Genomic DNA, 24,243 nt, shown 5'->3' with positions numbered 1-24,243 from the left:
GCATTTCTACGTTTACTTAATGGACTGTTCTCTACTTATTGGAGGAGAGGGGTGTGACCTTTTTGTTTATTTTTTTTTCCTGAAGCTACAGATATTTTTCCTTGAGCCTCCCAGAGTGACTGGTTGAAAGTGGATGACCCTCCGTCCACTATAAATTATTTGTTTGATTTTTAAAAATTTCCCTTCAATGTTTGGGAGTTTAATGTTGAAGATGAAATCCTGAAGATAGGCCAAATTTTGAATAAGGTGTAGAATAAAATGATTTAGTTAAATATTTTAATCTATGTTGTGTTTTTTTTTTTTTTGGTTTTTTGGTTTTTTGTATGATGGAAGTGTTCTTAGCACACGATGCATCCAAGCACCATCGGAAATTTGGAAAAATCTGACAATTACTAACTTATAAATGGTCTGATTTTGGCGATTTATTTATTTTTTATTTTTTTATTTTTATTTTTGGCGATTCTTCTTTTATATTCAGTAGTTTGAGGTACATTTCATGCATGAATTGTGCTTTATAAATAAAGATGTTATTTTGGGTGGCATTTGAAGGCATGTTTTCTTTAAAAATCGACTGTAAGACAAAAACAAAATACAACCATTTAAAATTGTATGCCTCTCCTCTGAGTCAAAATAAAAAAATATAAGTTGCTCCCCAGTGCTTACATTATAGTTTCACCAGCCTTCCCCCCACATAAATAATGAACAGTCCCTAAAAAAATAACAACATACTAAATAAAACACAGCAAAATAAAATAGAATATTTTATAATTAAAAACCAAAATGCATGACTTCACTTGTAATAGAGTACATTTACACTGTGGTATTTCTACTTTGAGTTCAGTAAAGTATCCGAGTACTTCTTCCACCACTCATGAAAGTATAAAGGTACATTTGTATAGTTCTGTGCGCACAGCTGCAGTTTCTCTGCCGGGCCGCTGGGTGGCGCTGCTCGACATCACAGCACACACAGAGCCGCGTCAATTACATACACACTCATAACGGAAATGAAATGCTGAGGTCCTTCACAATAAAAGACAACGGCTTTCACTCGTGCCGTTTAATTTATCAGGATGTCTGAGACAAGAGTGTCAAAGATAAATTACTTAAACGCAGCGGCTTCATTAAATAGTGCGTGATTAAAAATCTAATTTAGCAATGCAAGTTTTTCACAGCATATATAGAATATTTTGAAACCTGCACAATTTTAAAAGCTGTTATAGGTATTCATATTTTGTATATTTTATATAATCTTTTATTCAAACTCAAAAAAGATAGCAGGTCATGTTGATTAAGAGCTATATTAAATATTTATATTTACTTTTGTAATTTGGAAGAATTTGAAAAAAAAAAACAATATTCAACCATTTAAATTTGTATGCTACTCTCCTACGTGTAAGTAAATAAAAAAAGTCCCTCTGTAGTGCTTAAAAATATAGTAGACATACCTCCCTCTTTTTGCCCCACCCCCTCATAAATAACAGCCAGTCCCTAAAAAAAAAAATTAAATAAAAATCTCCTAAAATAAAATTTTTGATTTTGGCGATTTTCATTTTATTTATTTATATATATATTTTTTTGCAAATCTTCTTTTATACTGATCACTTTGTGTTACATTTTATGCATGAATTGTGCTATATAAATAAAGTTATTATAAATAGAATTATTACTTTTTAAATTATTATTATTTTGGGGTAGGTTTTGAGGGCATGTTTTTGTTTTTTGTTTTTTGTTAAATCGACGGTAAACAAATGCCCTTCCCCTAAGCCAAAATAAACATGAGTCCCCCCCAGTGCTTTTTTTTTTTTTACCACCCCCTCAACCTTTAAGAGTGATGAACAGTCCCTAATTATTATAGAATAAAACATGACAAAACAAAAAAAATCAATTTAAATTCTCAAATACAAAAAAACGACTCAAATTTATTTTTAAACCTTAGTGAAGCTACAAATATTTGTCCCAGTATTGTAAAAAGTCTCTGAAATTTGCTTTTGACTGATTAAAAAAAAAAAAAAAAAAATAGCGGCATTTATTTTGAAATAAAGAACCGGAAGTGGTGTCAGATTACCGGCAGCTTACCGCTGGTCCGTTCAGGCCCCGTCAAAACAATGCAGCTTTAAATATTCAACGATTATTAACCGTTAACCTCGTCGTGCTGTGAACCGCGTGCTGTTTTATTTCGTTAACGTTCACTAACGTCGTTTTAACGGTTGTCTGTGTCCGCAGCTGTCTCCGGTGTGAAGCTTCTCCTGTGGGTGTTTTTTGTGTTGTTCTCTGTAACGGTTGGAAATGGAGACGAGTAACAGGCGTCTGATGCTAGGTAGCCTGAGAGCGGCGGTGGGGAGCGGCTGAAAACACCGTAAAACGGTAAAAATAAGAGCCGGGAGCGGGCGGTGAGGAGTGGGCGTCGAGGCTAGAAAGACAGGCGGATTAAATAACGGTGGGCTGGTAGCATGGTGGAGTAGGCGTCTGCGGCGTCGACGCTATCGGGCTCCTGCGACCGACCGACGGACGATTCGCTCTCACCGGGGAGGATCACCATGGCCCCGGGCTCTCTGGTGGCGGCCTGCCGCAGCCTGGCCCTCTCTACGTGGCTGCTCTCCTTCTGCTTCGTCCACCTGCTGTGCCTGGACTTCACCGTGGCCGAGCGGGAGGAGTGGTACACCGCCTTCGTCAACATCACCTACGTGGACCCGGCCACCTCGGAGCTCCGCACCGAGAAGACGGAATGCGGTCGCTACGGGGAGCACTCGCCCAAGCGGGACGCCAAGGGGGTGGTGGTCCTGCCCGCCTCCCCGCACGACCGCCAGGCCTGCGACCCCAACACCCGGTTCGCGGTGCCCGCACAGGCCGGGGCCTGGGTGGCGCTGATAGCCCGGGGCAACTGCACCTGCAAGGACAAGATCCGCCACGCTGCAGCCCACAACGCCTCGGCGGTGGTCATCTTTAACGTGGGGTCCGCTAATGCTAACGACACCATTACGATGCCTCATCCAGGTACACTGACCCTCCTCATCTCAGCACTACATGCGCATTAAATAATGTTTAGTTAAACTCATCAGTCAGTGAGTTTATGTTAATACTTAACACTGTGTTATAACTTCTTAAAAGCTACAGTGATTGTCATGGTCACAGTGGTTCAGGTGTGCAGGTGCAGAATCATTAATACACATTATTACACACAGTGGATAAAGGCAGAGGCGGTCCCAGACTCGGGGCACATTAACCCACAGAGGCCCCCCAACAACCCCGTCTTGTTTTGACGACTGGTGCACAGGGTTGAGCAGTAAGTAATTACAAGTAACTGAGTTACAATTGCAACAAAATAAGTGATGTAGTTTTACAGTTTGTCTCAGATATTCAGTAAAAAACAAAATGATCTCTCATTTTGATACATCATGCTAACGTTATTAGCACAAGCGTATGGCATTTTACATTGTATAAATTAGCCTGGCGACAAGCGAAGGTTTCCTCTGCTCATATGAAGCCAGGACAAATCACACTCAGGATGTAAAATGCTATTTTTGTGGAGGCTTTATCGGCCTCACAATTTATTGTTTCTTATCTGTGAAATTAAAGTAAGTAAAAGCTTCATTTCCACTGAGGGAAATGGTTTCATCTTACAGAAACAGACAGGAGGTCTGCCTCGCTCAGTCATTTAGGATTTTGCTAAAAGAAGGAAATCACCTGTTGATTTATATCTATAAATCCCAGGGGACATTTTTGTATTTGTGAGCTGTTTAAATGTGTAATTTGTGGTCGATTTTATTTTGTTAAACTGTTAATATTGTAACAGTATCTGAATCTGACTCTGAGTTACTGTTGCATGCAGCTGCTGCACAGCAGTCACCTCTGAGACAAATCGGTGCAATCTTGTTTTTATCTCAACACATTTCCTGGTTTCTGCCTCTCAAATGTGAAAAGTTGCAGCTTATCTCTGTTTTTGTACCACAGTGAACTGAACTTCTCTCAAACACCACCGGCCGCTTGGAGACTGTGATCATTATTATTATTATTATTATTATTATTATTATTACTATTACCTTGATTATTCATTTTGAGCCAGTTGATAGAAATCTAGGTCATAGGCACACTATCTAATCATTCTTAGGTCTTGATCACACTGAAAACATTTCAGCACTTTTCAGTACTTTTGGGTCCAAAGGTACCAAAGTGTTTGGTGGAAACGGGGCTTAGTGTGCTGCTGTGTTGCAACACTATCAGATTCATTTATATATTAGATGTATTATTATTCAGCCTGTCCTGCTGTATCGACATCAGCTGGTTGTGGAAAACTCGCTCTGCTGAATCGATTGTGTCCAGAGAAGCTCAGCAGATATGATGATGAAGTGCTGAGTTATATAACAGACTGACTGTGCTGTCGTATCAGTCTGAGGTCCTCCAGTCTAAACTGTTGTTTTTCTTCACTCTGTCAGTGAAGTAACAGACTCACAGCTGCTCCTCCGTCAGCTGGAAACTCCTTCAGGGAGTCCCCAGACCCACAAGCACGAACAACACACTGTGTGTTTACTTTAAATCCACTTTCTCATGGTTTTTTGTTAACTGTCAGGGTTATTTTCTGACCAGAGCTGCAGTTCATATTCCAGAGGAGATTTCCCTTTTTCTTCCTGGGAATCTTTCCTTGGATGCATGAGCACGCATTACAGAGATTTCCCCCCCAGAACACCATCTGTTCTGGGCTCAATATCACACTTGTTATCCAGATACTTATTCATACTACTTGTGGAGTTGTTTGGAGTTTATCTGATTATTATTAAATGGTGCTTGTGATGCTTGTCTAGTGCTGCAACTATTGATTATAAATATTGTAATTACCAGGATACATCATCAAGATACATTCATTCATCGTTCATTTTCCATAACTGCGTATCCTCTTGAGGGTCACAGGGGGCTGGAGCCTATCCCAGCTGAGAAAACCCACGCTGAAGCCGGGAGAACATGCAAACTCCACACAGGAGGGCTTCCCCACCCCAGGATCAAACCAGGCGAGAATGCTAACCACTGCACCACAGTGCCGCCTTTTTTTAAATCTGATAGTCAGTCAGAATCAGAATAACTTTATTGTCCTCACAGAGGAAATGTGTCTTTTTGACAACAAGGCGGCTGCGGCTCACAATTTAGAGTACAAACGACATTAACATTTGAATTATAAACGGCATTCAAGACAAGACATAAGAACATACAAGGACAGTTCAGTGCTTAGATGGTATCTGGATAGTCCATCTGATTTTTTTGCACATGACCCAGCAAAGAAAAAGTGGTTTGTGTAGGAATCAAGTATTGCACAGTTCGAAAAGTGACCTGTGCTTGGACCAGTACACAGATAACATGGCAATGACATGACATAAAAACATAAAAAGATTATTGCACATGACCCAGCAAGAATTTATTGCACAAGTTCAAAAGTGATCAAATAATCAAAGATCGGATAAGCACCATAATAAAACCACAGGCAGGAACCAAGTGCTGTTTTTGATTTAAAACTGAGATTGAGCAGGTTGTTTGTTCAGAACATCAATTGATGCTGGAAGGAAGGAGGGCCTGTACCGGTTGGTTTTATACCTACAGGCTCTATATCTTCTACCCGAAGGCAGGAGTTCATACTCTGAGAACAGAACATGTGAAGGATCATTCAGGATACGATGAGATTGTTTGAGTACAGATTCTTCGTAAGTGATTTGAAGGGATAATTTTTTGTACCGATCACCTTCATGGCTGCTTTATCCATCCATCCATCTTCTAACTGCTTCATCCTCTTGAGGGTCGCGGGGGGGCTGGAGCCTATCCCAGCTGACATTAGGCAAGAGGCAGGATTCACCCTGGACAGGTCACCAGACTATCACAGGGCTGACACATAGAGACAGACAACCATTCACACTCACATTCACACCTACGTACAATTTAGAGTTATCAGTGAACCTAATCTCCAATCTACATGTCTTTGGACTGTGGGAGGAAGCCGGAGAGCCCGGAGAGAACCCATGCTGACACGGGGAGAACATGCAAACTCCACACAGAAGGGCTCCCACACCTGGGATCAAACCGGGAACCCTCTTGCTGTGAGGCGACAGTGCTAACCACCTTAGATTTGCTCTGTGTAGTGAGGGAGCCAAACCAAGATGCTAAGCCATATCTGATCAGACTACCCAGGACAGCATTATAAAAAGTTAACATAATTTTACTGTTAACACCGAACAATCTGAGTCGGTGGAGAAAATGCAGTCTCTGAGCCAATTTGTTACATAGAAAGTTCACATGTTGGTTCCATTTCAGTCCAGAACTAGTTGTGGTGGAAAGAATCTGTTCACAGTATTTATGTGCGGCAATATCGTATCACAACAGTAGCCCTTTTTAGATAGGAATTGTGCAAATTTGCAGGAAAGCCCAGTCAGTCTTTTTTCAGCATTGGCAGTATAAAAACAAAATTGGGGAGTGCAGCAAAATGCTGCCTACCTATTTTTGTTTATACAGAACGTGCCTTTTTCAGGGCCGGGGGAGCAAGTAACAAAACGTGTAGCTCAGCGTGTGACGTAAACAGTGATGTGGGAGGGAAGCCGCAGCTGGTCAGTCTTTCGGCGATTCTCTCGTAAATTGGCCCGTTCTTCACCTTCCCCGTCATCTGACGGTTAATGGCCTTTTCATTTGCGAGGACAAGGAGGGCGCACAATTCCTTGTCTCCCCAGTTGCTCATCTTTACAGTGTCTGTCAGGTTTGTGTTTCCCTCTTGCTACTAGCTGCTCGCTAATTCCTGCTATCAGCTGTTTCCTGTTTATCCACCGCCAGTGGGTCGCATGTGGGGCGTCATCAACAACTCCTCCCACAAGTCATCAACTGCCCCTCCCGCCTCGGTCCATTTAAACTAAAAGGTTCCGCCAATACGACTACCTTACGAGGTGGAAAATTGGGCGCCTCGGATCAACTCGCCAATCCAGCTCTGTGTGTCTAAACGCTCGCAGCTTGCCGGCAAAACGGCCCAACATTCGCGAAAAAACTGGCAGTGTAAAAGGGGCTACAGTATCGATTTTTAAAAAGTATGTACATTTTTAATATTACAAATACAAATTAAACTTCAGGTAGCATTCTAGAATAATATAATCAATTGTGTTTTCAGTCAAAAAATGGCTGAAGAGAAATAAACAGAGTAAAAAGCTTCGTCCGCTTGGCAGCAGGCCAACGAAAGCACCCCAGATGTCCCTCTCCCCAGCAACTCTTTCCAGCTCCTCCTGGGGGACCCCGAGGCATTCCAGGCCAGATGAGATATGTAATCCCTCCAGTGTGTTCTGGAGAAAACTTGTTTTATCAAATAAAACAGATGCTGACAACGTTTTTCTCTGGGGACCTAATTTACAGTTCAAAAAAGGTAATATATCGCAATATATTTTATCGTAATACTTAGCGTATTGCAACATATTTAAAATCACAATAATATCATATCGTGGAGCCTCTTCTGATTCCCACCCCTAGTTCATCGTGTGTCCAACTCCAGTTATGCTCGTTAAACGGCGCGCCAGGTAAGGCGCAAGGGGCGAAAGAGTTGTGCTGTTAATGGGTTTACCACGGAAGATATATTTGACGTGTTACACATGTCAGTCTGTTGGTTAGTTTTGCTACGCTTCAGTTTACTGCATTAAAAGCTAGCTAGCGGCACCACTCAATCTGCGATTAGCATTTATAACGCTGTCCTGACTCAACAGTGTTGCTGAGGAAACATGGCGACCACCCTCAGCTGTCCTCTCAGGTCACTGCAGCAAGCAAGTGGCTCAGCGTTAGCATCGTTAACTGTTTGTGAAACTCCATAACAACCGTTCTTAAGTGGAGGGAGACTCTAGTGTCACTGGTGTCAGGTCAGAATCGGCACTGGGGGAAAAAATGTTGAACTGGTGCATCCCTCGTCCAGTCAGACCTCTCGGCAGTGAAAGAGCGTTAATCCACCTGGAATCAGCTGGTTTCATCATTCCTCAGTTCATCCCACAGATTAGTTTTAAGCTGCAGCTCAGACCAACAAGCACGTCCACACAACAAAGAGTTTTCTAAAGTTATGAAAAGAGTTCAGAGACAGGATGAGGAGCAAGTTTTAGACCTTTTTAAAAAGGAGTTCTCACTTCTTCACAGGAGTGTTTGGGAGTCCCTACTTGGTGTGATGGTTCAGATTAAGGTTAGGTCGATGGCTTGGCGGTGTGTAACTTCAGCGGGGATAGAAGTAGAAATGTGTGGGAGAGGGAGACATTGATCCCTGGGTGTATTTTTAGGCAGACTAATCAATTTAGTTGCTGTTTGTGCTTGTTGGGGTTGTAAAAGTTCAGTGCCCACCTCGGGGGAAACACATCCAACTTGTGGTCGGCCAAACTGCAAAAACACACACACACACAGACAGAGGAAGCATATCAACTTCTGAGCAAACACACAAAAGTTATGTCTCCACAATATCAGCTCAGATTTCCCGTGCACTACCGTCCATGCACAGGTGGTGTTTCCAGCCCTGCATGCTGTATCAAAAATGTACCCAACCACGACCCCGAAACTAAGGTACACACAGAACAGTGATTTTTGTATACTGTTGCCTGATTCGTTATCCGTCCACTTCACTTGCTGTTAGTGTCGTAGTGAAAAAGTTTGTGCCGTCAGCTTCTCTTGTAGTTCATCACCAGCCTGTTGGCACAAACATCTGTCTGCATCAGTGACTAATTAGTTGTAAACTTGTGTCGACACGGCGTCGCATTCTCGGCCACTCCGCTGAAGGAATTCACCGCACTGTGTAGCTTCCCTTTGTACATGCTCGCAGCAGCTTTTCACGGTAAATATTTAACACGGGAATTAAACTTTGACTTGTTTCAACCTCAGTTATGTCTCCAAGTGGAAGTGAATCCTCGTCTGGAGAGTTTGTCCTCCATCCTTTGGAGTCACATGAGGGCGTGTTAGTCAGACCTCAGTCACAAGAATAGCCTCAGAATTTACTGAATTGCCACAATCAGACCAGCCTCGATGTAACGGCCGTGGTTTGGCGCACACTCCTCCGCTCGTGTCCTCGAACAGTGCACTGAATCATAAGCAGCTGACCTTTGACCTCTGTTTACCCTGAAGGAGTCACAGAAACGTCTTCCTCTGCTTTTATCTTCCTTCTCCAAACAGCTTCATGCATCACTCTCAGTCACTCGCTGTCTGCAGATCCCTCACACCTGACCGCCATCACTGACTAATCGCTGGTCACTGCATCATAGAGTTATATGTAACTGTGTAGTAACCCTACGGTCTATTATATAACGATCGTGTTCAAACTGGATACAAAGATGGATGTTCAGTGAAATGAGGCCACGTCATCCAGCATGTTGGGGTTCACTGTTTATTTTTAGAGTGGCTGTCTCTGGTGGGTGGACGAGGAGCTGGTCGTCATAGTGATCGGGGGGGACTGGATGAATGAATGAACAGGATACAGAAGCTGAATACAATCTGTAGTTGTAAAGAGGGTTTTAACAAGATAGGGAACACATTCACGATATTATAAATGGTATTTATTTTGTCTGACTTTCCTCTGGGTAGTTTTCCCCCCTCTCTGATTTTTTTTTAATTATATAAATTATATAATATGCTGTGTTGAACATGTCAGTGATGACCCAGTGATGTGTTACGGTTCAGGGGACTCGCTGATTTAGAAAATTTTAAAATAAAGCTAGGGGAAAACACACATTTAGAATTATTAAAAGTACAGTTTGCATCCTGCCCTTGTCTCCAGGTACAGGTGAGGTGGTCGCCATCATGATCCCGGAGCCAAAAGGCCGCGAGGTTGTGTCACTGCTGGAGCGCAACGTGACGGTCACCATGACAATCACCATCGGGACGAGGAACCTGCAGAAGTACGTCAGCAGGACGTCGGTGGTGTTCGTGTCCATCTCCTTCATCGTGCTGATGATCATCTCTCTCGCCTGGCTCGTCTTCTACTACATCCAGAGGTTCAGATACGCCAACGCACGGGACAGGAACCAGGTAAAGTCCTCGCCTCTGATTGGTTGATTTTGGTGTGCCGCAAATGCCATTAGAAGCAGTAGGAAGAGGAAGAGGAGGAGGGACAGATAACTGCTTCTGTTCCTGTATTATTACTGTCCCATGTACTTCTTTCAGAACAGTGCTCACATGTAGGGAGCTGATCATAAACTGGTTGTGGCTGTTCAGTTCCCCTGACGCCACGATGTTTAAGAGATGAAGTTCCTGGAGAAAACGAACTGTAACAAGGTTATTTAAGTGCATGTAAACAAACTTAATGTCCCCCAAACAGCTGAAGTGATTAGAAACAGGTTCTGAAAAACGCTTATGAAATTCAAGCGCTTCTATCCAAACTGTTTGCACAAGTCAGAATCAACCACAGCTGCTTCCACTGGCACGAGGGGGTGTAACAAATGATGACAGCATTTCCAAGTCAGTGTGGAAAGTCATTTTACTCTTCTACTCCACTACATCTCACAGGGAAATATTGTACTGCAGGACTTTTACTTGTAATGGAGTATTTTTTAGATGTGGTATTTCTCCTAAGTGAAAGGAGTGCTGCTTCCACTGCTGCCTCACCTGAGACTAAATACATCCATCATCTCCACCTCTCTGTCTCTCCCACAGCGTCGTCTCGGCGACGCGGCGAAGAAGGCCATCAGTAAGCTGCAGGTTCGCACCATCAGGAAGGGCGACCAGGAGACGGAAGCCGACTTCGACAACTGTGCTGTCTGCATCGAGGGCTACAAGGCTAATGACGTGGTCCGCATACTGCCCTGCAGGTAAACACACAAATACACAAAGAGTGTTTCCAGCGCTGGGGCTTAACCAGGACTGAAAGGACTTTGTGATGGTTTCCAATGAACTGAGCTTTTCCAAACCATTTTCCAAACATATACAACATGCTAATGTTATTAGCACAAGCCTATGGCATTTTCCATTGTATAAATTAGCCGAGCAACTAGCAGAGATTTCCTCTGCTCATATACAGACAGGAGGTCTGCGTCGCCGCGACATGTGGTTACATATCTAGGGAGGTGCACGTCATGTTACGGCGTACCTACGGACAGCGTCATTTAGACGCAGAATTATAAATCCCGGACTAAAAGCAGGGGTCCGCAAGCCCTGTGCGCGCAAAGCACGGACTCCGCTCCGCGCACCAGTGTCACACAAAAGACTGCTTGGCATGTATTTTTCACATCGCAGGGATTTTTCACGGACATTTTTACAGGAAACTACAACGTGAAAGTGCGCTTGACTATGGATGCCCGAATGACTGCGGACATTCCTCGCGGAGTCCGCTCCACTTATAGTGCGCCCGAGTCTGTGAGCACCTGTGTCTGCCTCTTCACCAAGCACACAGCGAGCAGTAGAGAGAGGGGGGTGGGGGTGGGGCGGATACTGAGCTAGGGGGTGCAAATGCGCATGCGCCAAGGCCTCTACTGTAGCCTGGAGTTTAACAGTGATGGGGAGTCGATAATGGCGGACAATTTAGTCTCGAAGAAATCAAAGAATGCGCCAATATGGCAACACTTTGGCTTTGAGCCAGATGAAGGAGGCAACCCTTGTTTGCACTGACTGAGTAAGCTAAACCTGCAAATTTATTTGTAAGGAATAACGTGTTACTGTCACTCTGTTGTCCTATGGTCGTTTTTTATTTTAAATGAGTCAATTGCGCCCCCAAGTGGCGAAAATCTGGTATTACCGACTTGATGTGGTTTTTCACAAAAACCGGACCGTTTTTTTTTTTTCTCATACTGACCCAACCCTATTAGCCGTTGTGCTAAATGTTGCTGCAAACAGCAGTCTGTGTTTGTGAATACTGCTCCATGTACAACATTTACAAGTAGGAAATGTAAAAAAATAAAGTAGCTTTGTAAAATCTTTTCAATCATCATAGTTTTTCCCACTTTGTCAGAAATGTTCAGACATGTGTAAAACATGAAATCAGTTATATCACTTATAAGGGCAAATCATTTAAGGGTTTACTATGTGCTTTGTTTGTGTGGTTTTTTTTTTTGTGCTGTGCCTCTTTGATGCCTGCTGCTTCAGCAGGGATCTGGTCGCTACCTTTTTATAAAGCTTTGACTTCACCTGAGCGCTGTGAGGCTACACGCCCGGAAACTTCATGGAAAACAGAGATTAAAGAACTCCAAGCAGAGGCAGAGTCTCTTCAGATAAACACACCACCACCACACACTGAGAGTGGCTCATAAGTGATGATTGAGTCTCAACACACTGCTTCTCATTCATGAAATGTCAGCAAATCTGTGAGTAGATTTGCACATAAAAAACCTTGGTTCTAAAAACCTTCTCAGGATTCACGAACGCCGCAGAAAACTCGGATTTAATCACTCATGAATTCCAGTCAGTCGTAAACTGACAGCGCACTCCCACTAGTCAGCAATTAGCATACATCCACGCCCATGAGTCGCCAGAGACCGCCATATATGGAGGTGTTAATTACTATGGATAGGTGCAAGAGAAATAAAAACTTGTCTCACAAATTAAAATTGTAATTTCTAATAATGACAAACACTGTTTCTGTGAAATATCTGAAATGAGCTTCACGAGATAAAAATGAGAAGCAGACTCTTAGCCTTGTGTAACAGGTCGAAATAAAAAGCAGCTGTAAGAATGTGGATAAACGGCAGAGCGAACTGATCCCGCTGTTTTTCTTCTGTGCAGGCATTTGTTCCACAAGACCTGTGTGGATCCGTGGCTGCTGGATCATCGCACGTGTCCCATGTGCAAGATGAACATCCTCAAAGCTCTGGGCATCGCTGTGAGTCTGATAGACTTTAATGTGATCCTCTGGATGTGTTTTTAACTTGTGTCTTTTCAAGGAAGGGTTTTGGTGAACAGCAGCCTTGAAAACTGAGGATGTGGAATAAACTCAAACCTGTAAACAGAATATTTTCTGAGTGCTTAAGAATCAAGATGATACAAGAAACTGCACTGGATTTAATTTTTTTTATTGTTTCAGTGCAATTTGTAATATTGGTGAGATAAAGCAGTATAATCAGGCCAACTCAAAACCACAGTTAAAACAATAAAGGTTTATTTTTCTTTTGAATAACAGTTCAGTTAGGGGTGGGCGACATATCAATTGTACTCAGTCTGTCGCGACTTGCTCTACATGGGATGTATAAAAAGACTATATCACAGACGCTGAGAAGCGTCACACTCGTCCACCTATCCAGATCACTCTCCCCAGGGCGTTAGTGTGTGTTTTTGTATCTGCAGGGCTCCAGACCGAGACTATTTAGTCACATTTTGTGACCATGGAGCACCAGTGTGACCTGCAAATATTATGAACACATGAACTGGAGAACTGTTGGTTTGTTTCCACCTCACAGTGAATAAATCCTCATGTTTAACAACACCAATGCAACAGTTTAACTGTCCGCTAACCGTTTACTCAAGTTTACAGCAAAAACGTCAACACTTCCTGAGAAGTGACGAGACGAGCTTTGATTTGTTTCATTATAACTTTGCTGTAACAACATTTAACTTTATTATAACTGTACTTTAATTAACTTTATCATAACAGTACTTTAACTTTATAACAGTCCTTTATTTAACTTTATTGTAGCTGTACTTAATTTATCTTCATTTTAACAGTTCTTAATTTTACTTTATCATAACAGTACTTTATTTTACTTTATCATAACAGTACTTTATTTTACTTTATAGTAACAGTACTTTATTTTATTTTATCATAACAGTACTTAATTTAACTTTATTATAACAGTACTTTATTTTACTTTATCATAACAGTACTTTAATTAACTTTATTATAACAGTCCTTTATTTAACTTTATTGTAGCTGTACTTAATTTATCTTCATTTTAACAGTTCTTAATTTTACTTTATCATAACAGTACTTTATTTTATTTTATCATAACAGTACTTAATTTAACTTTATTATAACAGTACTTTATTTTACTTTATCATAACAGTACTTTAATTAACATTATTATAACAGTACTTTAATTAACTTTATGTAGCTGTACTTCATTTAACTTTATTATAACAGTACTTTAATTAACTTTATCATAACAGTACTTTATTTTACTTTATTGTAGCTGTACTTCATTTAACTTTATTATAACAGTACTTTATTTTACTTTATCATAACAGTACTTAAATTAACTTTATTATAACAGTACTTTAACTTTATTATAGCTGTACTTAATTTAACTTTATTATAACAGTACTTTAACTTTATTATAACTGTACTTTATTTAACTTTATTATAACTGTACTTTGTTTTACTTCATTTTAACAGTACTTTAACTTTCTTGTAGCTGTACTTTATTTAACATTATTTTAACAGTACTTTATTTAACTTTATCATAACAGTACTTTAACTTTATTATAACAGTACTTTATTTTACTTTATTATAACTGTGCTTTATTTAACATTATTTTAACAGTACTTTATTTAACTTTATCATAACAGTACTTTAACTTTATTATAACAGTACTTTATTTTACTTTATTATAACTGTACTTTATTTAACATTATTTTAACAGTACTTTATTTAACTTTCTTGTAGCTGTGCTTTATTTAACATTATTTTAACACTACTTTATTAAAATTTATTATAATAGTACTTTATGCCGCTTTATTAAAACAACACTTTACTTCATTAAATCAATTCTTTATTTAAATGTATGACAACAGTACTTTATTTACCTTTATTACACCAGTACTTTATTTTAACATCATTATTATTGTTGAAAAATACAGCTAATTTCCTCGTGGGGAAAGACACCCAAATGGCACCATAAGTTGCCCAAATTAAGGAATTGTTTTAGATTTTTCTGTGATAGGGTATTTCTGATTTTAAATATTTTGATACAGAACTTCAAAAACTGCTGATTTGGATCATTTTGTGATTTAGTCAAAACTCTTTTTCTGAAACTTGTTAAATACCTAAAGGTAAAAAGAAGTAAAAACTGTGGCACATGTGTAGAACATTGTTTACAGTGCTATGTACTAATGTTAACTGTAAGTAACAGTTGGAAACATGTTCTCTGAGTCTCTCTCTGTCTCTGTTCACTCCAGCTGAACGCAGACTGTCTGGACGACCTGCCGCTGGACTACGACCTGGCCCTGGGCGGTGTCGGGGGGGTGGGTGTGGGTGGCGTTGGGGCCCTGGCCCTAGAAGCTGTGGTGTCCGGGGCGTCCAGTGACGGCACGCTGAGTGAGGGCGGCTCCTCGGTGGTGCTGGACCCCGGGGTGCGACGGGTGGGACTCCCTCAGGACTACCAGGACCCCGACACACTGAGAGACAGCCCTGTGACTGCCACCACTGACACACACACAGGTAAAACACACACACTGTACTGTATGTTCTCTGATAAGTGGTGTTACACTGGCACCCAGAGGCGTTTCTGCTACATAACACTTCTTTCTCATGGTGTTGCAGTCTAAGTCACATTAATATTTCTTCTTGCCTCCTGTATGTGAAGCACGTTCTTCCTGCTGAAAGAGGTGAGACAGGTATGACTGAAGAACAGGAAGCTGAAATGATGAGAAACCAGAGTGGCTGTTTTTTTTAATGTAAAGCTCAAGAATGAGAAAAAATTATATGTCAGTTCCACTCTGACTTCCACTCTCACTTCACTGGCTTTGTGAAGTTTCTATTTGTTTCTAACTTAACCTCACCTGGCTCGCTTTAAATCACCTCGACTGTTACTTCCAAAATGCGCATATCTAAAAAGGGGGTCTGGTCTGCTGAGCCTGGGGCACAGGGAAAATCTCTCTTTCCACTTAACCTTGGGAGCTATGGCAACGGAGACTGCAAGTCACACTTATCTGGGCAGCTGCACTCCCTCCGTCACAACTGGGAGGCGATAGATGGAGCGCATTCCGGACCTCTTTTAGGTCTTCTGCTGATCCATCTGCTACCATAAGCATAACTGTCATCCATTCCCTTTAGTGACCAAGGCTGAAGGCTGTAACTAGGGACGCACTGATGTGGTTTTTTTTCAGCCGATACCAATAACCGATAATTACCTGCTCCTCATGGCTGATAACACAAATGGTAACCGATAACTTTTTGTATGTTAAAAAGGAGTGTATAACCTGTAGTTTATGAACACCTGAGGGTAAGAAAGGCTGCGATGTAGTGAGAAAATATGGCTGATTCAATATTCCATAGCTGTGACCGAACCAAAACAAACCAACATCACTTGCTAATAAAACAAAAACAAATAACAGTGCCAACATTAGGTCTAGCCTCAACGCCCCTGCCCCCATAAAACTATCTATTGTGTGTCGGTTGGTCGCAGATCAGACCCTCGCAGCAATCCTGTTGTCTTCCTCTGGAACTGCGAAAGACGTCCACACCGTGACATATTTTGTCCTCCTGACAGTGTGCTGCAGTTGTTGTTGTTCTTCTGTGTTTATTGGCAGCTCGCAAACCGGGTGTAGAGGTACATGTACCACCACCCACTATGTTGGGTGTGCAGGTGCTGCCCTTGTTAAGTCAATGAAAGCAGTCTGGCTTCATATTATGGGCGCAGTTTATTGGCTGTGATTGTTTTTGATGGAAACCTTCAGTCTCACCCGTCCCCGCTCTCTTTCAGGTGAGCTACAGCCAATGGCGAGCAGCGCCTCGGTGGCATCATTGGTCATCACCGTGGAAACAGGTCTCTCAGATGAGGAGGGGTCCATGGAGCAGTCTCAGCTGGGGGACAAGTCCTGAGAGCAGCACAACAGAACCAAACCAGGACCCCGGGCCAAAACAGACTCAAATCAGGTTCAGACTTTTAACAGACTTCATTTGAAGCTCCAGAGAACGACCTGACTAAAACCAGATCTGAACCTAACCTTACTGCACCAGACTGAGCGTGACCCAGGACCTGGTTCTGGTTTTTGACCGGTTTCAAGTGGAAGCTAAAACCTAGAACCAGCACCGGTGTTTGACTGGGTTTTTCTCTTTGGACCTGTGTGATACAGAACTAAACCAAACCAACTGGACCGCAGGTGGACTAGCCTGCAGGGTCTAGACTATGAACCAGGGTCTAGACTATGATGGGTTTTCATGTAGTGGATCTAAGTTGGATAAACGTGTCTGTGACCTGGATTGGCTTTGTTCTTCTATTCTCCTCCTGGACCCTTGACGAGTTTGGACCCAGGACGTAACTTGGTAACATGTGTGATCCAGTGCGTTTACCTTGGTCTCACCCTCGGCTCTCCTTGGTATAACCAGGTGTTGCTCCAACCGTAAACTGGGATATACCTCGTGTCTGTCTGTTGTCGCTCCATGCAGATGTCTTAATCAATCCACATTTGCCTCATGCTGTTTCTAGAAATAGACCCCAACTTCTTTATGGTTCTACCCCTCTGTTGTCAATCCACAGTGACAGAAAGAAGTTCAAGAAGTCCAGTCCATTTCAAATAATGTCGCGACATTTCTCTCCTGACTTGATGAACTTTTGAAGGTCGGATGGAATTCAAACTGAGTCTCCACAAGCCACATTTATACTCAGAGAATCATGAAGATGATATTGAACTCACCTCGATGCTCGCCTCAACAGGGTAGAACCTGAGAAAGTCGTCTGCCAAATTAGGATCCACTCTTCGAGGGTCAATATTCTCCTTCATCAGCAAATCTGGAGGATCTTTGACGAATGCGTGAGAACTCCAAACACCAGATTGTGTGTTTTTAAAAGTGTCCGTGAGTGATCCAGGCCAGGAATCTAGATTTACCTGTGTATTTCTACCTGTTGTACTTCAGTACGGAGTGCTCTTGTCTCGGGACCTTTTGTGGAATATTCTGTTACCTGGTTTTTCCAGGTAGGAGAGGAACAACAAATAAACAAACCTTGATAGGACTCAGTATCGGGGCTGCTCCCTTCTCACCCTGGTCTGAATTCTTGGAAGATTTAATCTCTGGTTAAGTTAGCTCATTTTGATTTGCCTGCCAACATGCCAGGCGCCGTGTGTGACGTCTGCGGTGACTTTTCATTTTGGAAAGGAGGACTTTTATTTTTGAAAGGACTACTCCAGGCTGTCGATTTGGTTTGTTTCTTTTTCTAGTGTTTTGCTAAAACGGTGGACTCGTCGTGGCAGTGTTACAGCTACAGTTTGACTGCAGTATTGAATAACAACTACACACAGTATTTTGTTTTTTTCTCTTTTTGCCTGTCAGTATAATTCAAGGCTCCTTTATCTTCACAGCACAGTAGTGCTGACAGTTTGGTTTGGATGCTCTCCAAACAGGGTTCCTATGTGTCTGGGAAAACTGGTGACACCAAGAAAAACTCTTGACTGATTGCAGGGCTGTACAGAATATTATAAGGTATGAGAAAGCGTGTTAAATGTAAAATTTCAATATAAGAAATAATGCTGACTGTAAAGCACAGATGAAGTCAAATGTGTGAAAATAGTGACAAATCTTGCAGCGTGGGTCTTCACATACAGATCATTTGGAGAAAGTGATGACAAAATAAATGCCACCATGACGTAGGAGAGTTTTAAGCTGCACCATCACCTGTTCTCCTTGGTAGTTTTTCTATTTACACAATTTTCAGAAACATCCGTAGCGCCGGGCAGACACTGCATGTTGTTACTCATTCTCACACGTCAAATCTTAAACTGCCTTGCTTTATTTTCACGCATAAACAACCAGCGTCATTGTAGAGCTCTCACTGAAGGAACCTGAAACACCTGTTTGGTTTTGTCCAGTGACGGTTCCAATAAAGTTTATTCAAACATAACAACCATATCCTCGACAATGTTGAGGACTATGAACGGAAAGTAAGAAGCTGCTCTGCTCTGCAAAAATTCTAAAAAGTCAAAGTTTTATATCAAAGCAGTTTCAGACAAGACTCAACCATGGATGTATAAAGAGAACTGGATACAGAGTCGAGCCGGGGCCCCGTACATACATATGAAGGTTGCTCAGTGGTGCATGGATCCAAAAAATGTTCGACTTTCCCTTATAAAATTCCCCCAATCTTACAATCTACTTCCACATCATTGGGCCCATAGAGCATGGATGTATAAAGAGACCTGGATACAGAGTTGGAAGCGGCTGTTTCCACGGTATGAAAATAACCAGATCTTATGCATCATCGGGCCGTTAGAGCAAGACCACTGGAGATTTCCTCCGGCCAATAGTTTAACTTCTAGTTTCAGGTTTCGCTAACTTGAATGGGGATGAAACAATTTAAACATGCGACTCTTTTAGACATTCAGAATGTTATCATTCATTTTGTGGGGGTTGTGATGCCCCAAAAACTCTATCTACTGATTTGCAAATGTCTCTTTTGCTATAAAAATTTCCGAGAAAAGGTCTTTTTGGGCCCCATGGCATCACGTGACAGACATGGAAGTTGTAATTACACGGTATGGCCACTACGCCCACTTGGCTTCAAAGCCTAGCACTGTTTCTGGGGTCTTGGCCACAACGTGTAAAATAATAAGTACTACTTAGAGGACTTAAAGTTTAAGTATTATTCTACACATTGTGGCCAAGACCCTAGAAACAGACTCAAAGTTTATAATGGATCTTTTGACAGTAGCCATGTTGAAAAATTGTACAGCAGAACCAACCACAATTTTGGACATACCAGAAGTTCACCTGAATGTCTGACAGCCAGATCGTCAACGGCTTCGGCAGTTGATACGGCATTGTAATTGGGGGTTTGTTACGAGGCAATCTGTCCAGTCAGTCCATGCTACATTGAGTCGGGGGCGACAAATTTGAGGTTTAAATTGGATGTAAACCGCGTAGTGTCTGCCTGGCTAGTTAGGGGATTAGGGGATGGAAAGACTTCCCTCATCAGTCTTCCATCGTGGCCGTCGCGACATTCTGTAAGTGTTAAAATGCCATGTAGGAACCCTGTCTATAGTGTTGCCTTGTTTTGTTTCAATGTCCGTCCATCTGTCCGTCTGCCTGACCACGTGTCCAAAACCCCCGGCCTCATGCTGCCTTTTTAAAAACACCTTTACCTTTAACCCTGACAATCAAGAATCAGATCTTTTACTTGCTAGTTGGGGATCTTTTCTCCAAACTCTAGCAAACCTAAGAGGTGTCTTTCAAACACGCCTTCTGTACACCACAGTAGGTGTTAGCTGCCATGACCATTTCAGTTTCAATTTAAGCGCCACCAAATCAAGCTGTGAAAGACGATAGAGAGACGGTACCCAGAGTCGTAGACATGACGGAGTTTAGCAAAGAATCCCTCCCCGCTTTAGTGAGTGTAGCTCACTCTGGATGCCAAGCATGTAAATATAAAATGTATACTCCACACGTTCACTACATCACGTGGCATTGCTGTCGGTTTGCCAAACTGGTGTGCAGACTGTGTAGAGCTGCGGCCGCGTCGTGGCGTCCCCGGCGCAGAGAGAGATAAAGATTGTCGTCTATTTTGATACCAGAGGAGACGTTTATTTTTGTAATGAAGACACCCAGCAGCAAAGACTGATTTCTCTCCCCTCATGACCCCATGGCCTGGTGATTCTCAGTGTGATTGAGTGTTGATCAGGCAGATTTAAGTGTTGATTATTTGTGTAATTGTACATACCTACAGTACGCTAAGGACCTTGACGATAAGACTCTAAACTATTGTAAGATTGTCCGTAAATATTCAGGATCTGATTGTTAATGATGAAAACTGAACCTGAGAGAACTGAACCTGAGTAAAGGCTGGAGAACCAAAGCTGTACTGTTTGTTTCCCCCTGTCGCTTTTGGTACTAATTTTTTATTTTTTTTTTAATTCCCATTGGTGTAAATGTTAAATAAAACCTGTTTAATTGATTTAATTAAGTACAAAGCACTTAGATCACAAGATTTGACTTCTGAAACTAAACATTTAAGTGTAATTAAGACCGTCTCACAGCTTTGCGTGTACATAGCATTGTTTTCCAGATCCTGGACCTGCAGTCTCAGTAAATTTAAGCAAAGCAAACAGTGCAACTAGTCTCCATAAGAAGAAAAACCATCATACGATTTAGTCTGTGGGATTTGTAGTTAGCATTCAACTCTTAGTATGAATAATTAACAGGAATTTTTTGTCAAGGAAAGCTCGGTTTCTTCGAGTTAAAATTGGTACCAAATTCTAAGAAGCAGTACTTGTGTTGGTGTTTCCGGTCAAACCAATGGCTTCATTTTCTCACAGAAACCATGAAGACTTTTAAGTATTTTCTTCCTACTTTGCTTCCCAGGCTTCATCTTTCCTCTCTGCTCACAGTTCACTCTCAGTTCAGTCAGTTATCAAGTATATAACAAACACTAGTTCATTTAAAACACTGGTGGGGAATGAATTTGCTGTAATATATGAAGATGATGGATTTGTACGCCTTGTCTCGGCCAATATTCAGTGAACGATGTTTTAATTAAAGTCACTTCCTTTGTGTTGTAAGCTTTATTTTCAAGGGATTTACCCAATGTTTGTTTTCACATTTGCACTGTTTCATTCCCTTTCTGTCTTTCTGTTTTTTATGTGACTGCAATTCTGCCGCCACAGTCATGAAAGTGAAATTGAACTCGATCCATTTCTTCCATTCTTCTAGTAGAGACTGAGGCTGCCGTGGTGTGTTGGTCCCCGTTAAGTGTTGGGCAGATATCGAACCTCAAATACTGATTTGTTAACAACCAAAATGTGTCTGCAGCAACAAGCGTCAAAATCTGTAATGTTCGTTTTTGTGTTTGTACCTAACGTACGGAAGTTGGACCTCTTCAGTTTTTTTTTTTTAATTATTAAAAAAATAGTGTAGAAAACGGTTGTATTTTTTTTGATTAAAAAATAATGCTTTGGTATCTGCACCAAAACTAATGTATCGAATCAGCACTAGTTACGAATAATAACCAAAATTTAATAATACCCAGCCCTAATACTCATGCAGGACTTTGGAAACGGCCCTAAACTGAGGCAGGAAATTTTTTTTGGTATGAAATGTGACAACCACATTCAGCCATTGACTTTCCATCTTGGTAGGATAGATAACTTTTCAAAAACATGATTCAGAAAAAAACAAACAAAAAAAAAACGCAGAACTGTCGAACTTGTCTTGTAGCTACGATTTCTATATAAATATAATCATGAGACAGGAAGTCATAAATACGAGATTTGGAAAATCTATTGACGACATAATGTATTGTCTTTTTTCAGCAGGTTACGCAGCTAATGTGCTAAAATGGGACCTTCATGTCACGGCTAGTAATGACGTCTGATTGGTTTTTCACAACCTATTGGCTGTTACCCCTGAATGCTGTGTTTTGATTGGTTGCTCGGCCTCTTTTTTTTTTTTTTTTTTTTTGGATGCACTTTAATTCTGTTTCTCTGGAAGGTTCTGGAAAAGTCTCGTCTTGCCTTTTATACTTTCTTTTTGCTTTTTTTTACTTTATTTTGTCTTTGCTCTTTTCTGCCCCTCCCTCACAACTTGTTTAAATTCCTCCACTTCCTCTTTTCTTTCTCATTGTCGAAAGAGGGATTTATACTTGTGCATCAGCTCCTACGCCGTAGCCTACGCTGTTGTGAGCATTTATACTTGTGCAGTGGTGTGTCTGCCACTGTGCAGTTACACATCAAAAACTAGTTGGAGGCGGAGGTTTCTGTGAATTTTAGGTGATTCAAAACACACATTAAACACACATTAAACATGGCTTAATAGACAGTTTCAAACACAAGTACACAAATCAGCTTCACTATAACTCGCAGCATTCACAGACAAACACTTGTCTTTATCTGGACACATTGTCCCCACAAATACAACATGCTAATGTTATTAGCACAAGCCTATGGCATTTTACATTGTATAAATTAGCCTAGCAGCTAGCGGACTTCTCTCATCTCATGTGAAACCAGGGACAACAGCAACATTGAACAAAGTTACATAATTTGGCTCCATTACAACTCACAAGGTTCACTGACAAAACAACTGTCTTATACTAAACATGTTTTCCAAACAAATACAACACGCTAACGTTATTAGCACAAGCCTATGGCATTTTACATTGTATAAATTAACCTAGTGACAAGCGGAGATTTCCTCTGCTCATATGAAGCCAGGATAAATCACACACAAGACTTAAAATGATATTTATTTTTGTGGAGGCTTTGTTGTCTTCACAATTTATTGTTTCTTATCTGTGAAATTAAAGTAAATAAAAGCTTCGTTTCCACTGAGGGAAATGGTTTCAGCGTTTCTGTGTCACTGCGACATGTAGTTACATTTCTTGGGAGGTGCACGTCAGGCTACGGCGTAGGTATGGCATTGATTCAATGCACAAGTGTAAATTCTGCCTTAACAGTGTTGGTTTTTCTCTGGCACTCGTCTCAAGATTTCGGTTTTAAAAATGTATGGGGTTATTTTGTTTGATGGTGTTTACCTTTGGTTATCTGGAAAATGTTTCCTGGTCCATATTGAACTACAGATCATATGTATTTGTAGACTGCCATATCTTTTGCCATATATTGTAATTTGTGTCGTAGTTTGTTTTGTTTCTTTCCCAAAGCAGGTGAATCCTGAGCCATGTAATCCCACTGGGATTACGCACTTTAATCTAATTAATTACTGACGAACGCAGTGGCGGTGTTAAAAAAAAGTAGCTTGAAGAACATAAAAACTGACACAACGCCTGCTTTTAGGTGGATTTGAATCCAGCAATTCTGCTAGTGAATTTTGTTAGCATTCAGTCACAGCTTTAGAAGAGGACGTCAACGGTAAAGAAACGATGGTGAAAGAAGAAAATGAAACAAAAATTTTCAGATCCTTCCAGATAGATGGGGAAAGTTGAGGTGATCCGATGCGTCTGTAGCCATGTTAGCCCCTCTGCTACCTTGACAACAGGGTGTGAAGTGGTGTCGTGTGTTTCTACGATATTAATTGTTTTACAGAGCGTCTGTTTGTGTGGTTGTCCTGTGCACGCAAACACAAAAATACCTACATACACACGTGTATATACAAGGCGGCGTGACGCCATGTTGTTTCTGTGTTTCAGTTGTTGCACGTGTTCTGATTCAGGACAGAATTTAAATAAAGTTTTAATGCAAGTTTTTGTTTTTATTCCAGCTCGGTGTTTGTGTGTCATCTTTGGGGGGGGGGGGGAGCGGGGAACAGGGAAAATTCTTGTTTGCTTTTTCCAATTATAAAAACTAAATTATAGCGTCTACATTCCTGATCTGCATGTCTATACTTTACTCTTTTTGGAATATGTGTGTATTTTGGCGATTTTTTTGTCAATGAAAACAAACAGTTTACAAAAATTACAAAAACAATT

General features: G+C 41.2%; 1 protein-coding gene across 1 annotated transcript; it reads left to right on the top strand.

Moving 5' to 3' along the window:
• The first annotated feature begins 1,921 nt into the window (after positions 1-1,921).
• Positions 1,922-24,034, top strand: rnf150b (ring finger protein 150b). The gene is made up of 6 exons (XM_033609487.2): positions 1,922-2,994; positions 9,749-9,999; positions 10,624-10,778; positions 12,685-12,781; positions 15,071-15,332; positions 16,597-24,034. Exons 1-6 carry the CDS (start codon positions 2,538-2,540, stop codon positions 16,713-16,715), a joined length of 1,341 nt encoding a protein of 446 aa, XP_033465378.2. The 5' UTR covers positions 1,922-2,537; the 3' UTR covers positions 16,716-24,034.
• The last annotated feature ends 209 nt before the right edge of the window (positions 24,035-24,243 follow it).

The sequence above is a fragment of the Epinephelus lanceolatus genome, chromosome 22 (assembly GCF_041903045.1).
Source record: "Epinephelus lanceolatus isolate andai-2023 chromosome 22, ASM4190304v1, whole genome shotgun sequence".
NCBI lineage: Eukaryota > Metazoa > Chordata > Actinopteri > Perciformes > Serranidae > Epinephelus > Epinephelus lanceolatus.
Note: the sequence above shows the minus strand (reverse complement) of the source record. Positions and strands in the feature narration are given on the sequence as shown.

Excerpts from the sequence above, each read along its gene's own strand:
- rnf150b (XM_033609487.2), top strand. The coding sequence starts at position 2,538 with ATGGCCCCGGGCTCTCTGGTGGCGGCCTGCCGCAGCCTGGCCCTCTCT. Across the intron at positions 2,995-9,748 it reads CATTACGATGCCTCATCCAG|GTACAGGTGAGGTGGTCGCC; the intron begins GTACACTGACCC and ends CCTTGTCTCCAG. Across the intron at positions 10,000-10,623 it reads ACGCACGGGACAGGAACCAG|CGTCGTCTCGGCGACGCGGC; the intron begins GTAAAGTCCTCG and ends TCTCTCCCACAG.